The sequence below is a fragment of the Rhinopithecus bieti genome, unplaced genomic scaffold (assembly GCF_001698545.2).
Source record: "Rhinopithecus bieti isolate Rb0 unplaced genomic scaffold, ASM169854v2 scaffold_62034, whole genome shotgun sequence".
Lineage (NCBI taxonomy): Eukaryota > Metazoa > Chordata > Mammalia > Primates > Cercopithecidae > Rhinopithecus > Rhinopithecus bieti.
In genome coordinates this window covers 19710-22990 of record NW_016823752.1, presented here as the reverse complement: position 1 = coordinate 22990, position 3281 = coordinate 19710, and the positions used below count along the sequence as shown (strand labels likewise).

The 3281-nt window shown below is 54.6% G+C and overlaps 1 protein-coding gene across 1 annotated transcript in view; it reads right to left on the bottom strand.

The window, feature by feature from the left end:
* RASA3 (RAS p21 protein activator 3) overlaps positions 1-2438 on the bottom strand; it is an 80196-nt gene extending 77758 nt beyond the window's left edge. The window contains exon 1 of the mRNA XM_017861827.1: positions 2321-2438. Coding sequence (XP_017717316.1) covers positions 2321-2397 — 77 coding nt within the window. The 5' untranslated portion in view covers positions 2398-2438. The remainder of the gene's footprint in view (positions 1-2320) is intronic.
* Between the last annotated feature and the right edge of the window lie 843 nt (positions 2439-3281).

Here is a 3281-nt window from a genome sequence, read left to right as displayed (position 1 = left end):
GAGACTCGGGGGGGCTGGGAGACTCAGGGGCAGGAGACTCGGGGCCTGGGAGACTCGGAGGACTGGCCCCAAAGTGGGTGCCACCATGGAGCAAAGAGTGGGCGGTGGCCAGGACTAAACTCCCTGGCATGAGGGGCAGCCCTGCCTGACACCTGCCTCTCAGGTGGATGCTGACCAGTGACTAACACAGGACCACGTTAATGCACATGCACAGACTGAGGGCTTCTGACCACAGATGACTTGTGGATTCCAGCTGCAAACTTATGAGAGAGCCAGGTTTTGGGTTCAAGTACATTTCCTGACAACTTTTTATATGGGGTGGGTTGATGCACACTTTGTCCTCACACTACAGGGGCAGCCTGCAGCCAGCCCACACAGCCCTCCAAGTGGACAGGGCTGCTAGCGTCCACACTGAACGGCGCCACGGTTTTACACGGGGACGGGGAACTGCCAGCGCCCGCACTGAACGGTGCCACAGTTTTACACGGGGATGGAGGCCTGCCAGCGCCCGCACTGAACGGCGCCACAGTTTTACTCTCTCGGAACTGTCCCACATGGGTTTCTCTTTCTTTGCTACCATGTTTTGTTGTATGTGTGTTTGGGGGTTTTTTGAGACCAGGTCTTGCTCTGTGGCCCAGGCTGGAGTGCAGTGATACAACTGTGGTTCACTGCGGCCTCAACCTCCTGGCCTCAAGCAATCCTCCCACCTCAGCCTCCCAGAGTGCCGGGATTACAGCTGTGCACCACCACACCCGGCCAGAACCATGACTTCTATGTCTAAACTCTTCTGGAATATCTGAAAGACAAGGGGCCGCCATTTCTCAACCTCATCTGAAAGAGAGGTTCCCAAACAGATTCTCCCCCACCGGCTCTGATTCAGCAGGTCCGAGAGGATCCCAGCCTGACAAAGACTGCCAGTAATTCTCCGGGCCTCGGGCCTAAAATCCACGGGCCACTAACAACGGACCATTTAAACACAGAACCAGCTTTTATCCAGGGAAGTTCCAAAGGGGCTTCTGAGGGGCCCGGTCATGTCTCTTCCCATTTTCTTCCGAAGAACGGCCATGCCCAGTCATCGCCAGGGCAACCCCCAAGACTCTCGCAAAGCCGGACTGGGCGCCGGACAACGCTCCTCAGCCTGCCGTTCCTTTTGACGAGTTATTTCAAAGAACCCGGAGCGTGCACTAACATAACACAAATGACCCTCACTCCTCGGCCTGGAGGGCAGCTGCGCCAAAGCCTTTTGGAAGCACTGTGACTGACGGAGCGAGATGGTCCCAGTGCCCGGGGCAGGAGACCCCTCACAGTGTTCTAATACGTGAAGTCACCCGGTCGTCAGAATGGGCGGTTCATTCCCGCTTGGAAGTAGCAGACGCCAGGATACAATTCTTCAGCTAAACGTGTTCTCAAAATCAGAATCACTGTTTTGATGAGAGCGCACGACCCGTGGTTCTGAACTGAACGCTGGCGTCACAGCTACACGGACGTCGTCTCTGATCCCCAGGCCGCTCCTTGTTAACGCGGCCGCCCCACGCTTCCCCTGAGGCCGCAGCACCGAGGCCCTGCCTGGCACACCCTCCCTGGCGTCTCTCTTCCCACCCCCGACATAAACCGCGTGGCTTCCTGTCCCTGTGCGTCCCACCACGCACTGTGTCCTGGTGTTCAACTGTGGTGGTCCTCCCAGCACGGCCTGCCACCTCACTGGAGCTTTTCAGAAACACACGTTCTGGCCCTGCCCTGGACATCCTGGGGTCGGCACCCACATCCTCACATGCTCACATTGAGGGGCAAACTTGTTGATTTCAAGAGTTTGTTTTTCTTGGCTGACTCCTCTCTTCCTCAAATCGTATCAATAAATGCTTTCTAGGCCTCTTACCTCAGTTAACACCCATCTTCTGTACACAGGAAGGAAAATCTTTCTCAGTATTTCCCCCTCTCGAAATCCTTAATTTGTATTCTCATGGAGTGCGAGCTTCCCAGTTCATCTCTAATTAAAAAGCAACTCCTGCAAGTCCACGCGGGCCGCCACCACCGACGTGCGCTTCCTGGACAGCAGGAGCAGAGCCCAGCTGTCTGCACACCAGAGCCCCAGAGAGCACCTTCTCCTCCTCAAACTAAGCAGCAGGAAAAGTGGGAAGGTGACGTACATGCTCAGGACATTGTCTACACACAGAAAACTTCTCTACCCGCGGGAACATGGGAAGGTGACGTCCACGCTCGGGACATTCACGGGAAAATGGGAACGTGACATCCACGCTCGGGACATTCTGTACACCAAAGAAAACATATCACTGTCAAGTAAAGCAACAGACGACATTACCAGAGTGACTTTTCCACAATTTTGGTCCTGAAAACCTCCTCCTGGTCCAGGTTCACCGTGCAGTAGCAATCCCTCATCTTGCTTGGCCCCGGGTAAGAGGGAAGGTTTTTGGCTTCACCTAAAAAGTAAAAGCAACATACGTCATCAGCAGCGTGGAAACGTCTGGTCCCCTGCGCATCGCAGCCACGTTTCCAAACAGCAGGTTTACTTCCCAGCCACACGCCGGCCTCCGCTTGTGTGCGTTCACCACTCTCCACAAAGGCTTGGGTTTTTTGCCACCGCAAGTCACAATGTGGACGCGCACACCACGTGTACACGCTCGGGACATTCTCTCGCCGAAAGGCAACGGACACGCACGCCACCCTGAAATGCAAGTGGCACAAGCAGGGACCCGCCGGCCTGGGACTCGCGATTCCTGTGTCTTACTTTGTTTTCCCCGCATTAGTCCCTTTATTTTAATGTTAACGTACAGTTTTCCATCTCAGACCTGTTCAAGTGCACAGTTCCGTGGCATTAACCACGTTCACCGAGTTGTGCAACCATCACCACCATCCTCTCCAGAACACCCTCATCGTGCGAAACGGAGACTTGGTCCCCGTTCGACACTCGCTCCCATCCCCTCCTGCTGTCTCCAGCAGCCCTCGCCCCCCGTTCTGTCTCCGGATCTGACTGCTCTGGGCCTCACGGGACGTGTCCTTTCGGCTCACTCTGCTCAGCAAGTGCCCTCCAGGGTGGCCTTGCTGTGGCCGCTGACTGGATTCCCTTCTTTTTTCAGGTTGAGTAACTTTCCATCGTGCAGAGGGACCTCGTCTTGCTTATTCATTTATCCACTGAGTCCCTTTTTATTTTGAATTTTATGTTATGATATTAGGTCAAAGTTGGCGCCAGAATTAAAGGAAAGAGCTCTTTCTCGTGGATGTGATTTGACTGTAAACTCCAGCTGTTTGAACTGCCAGTTAAG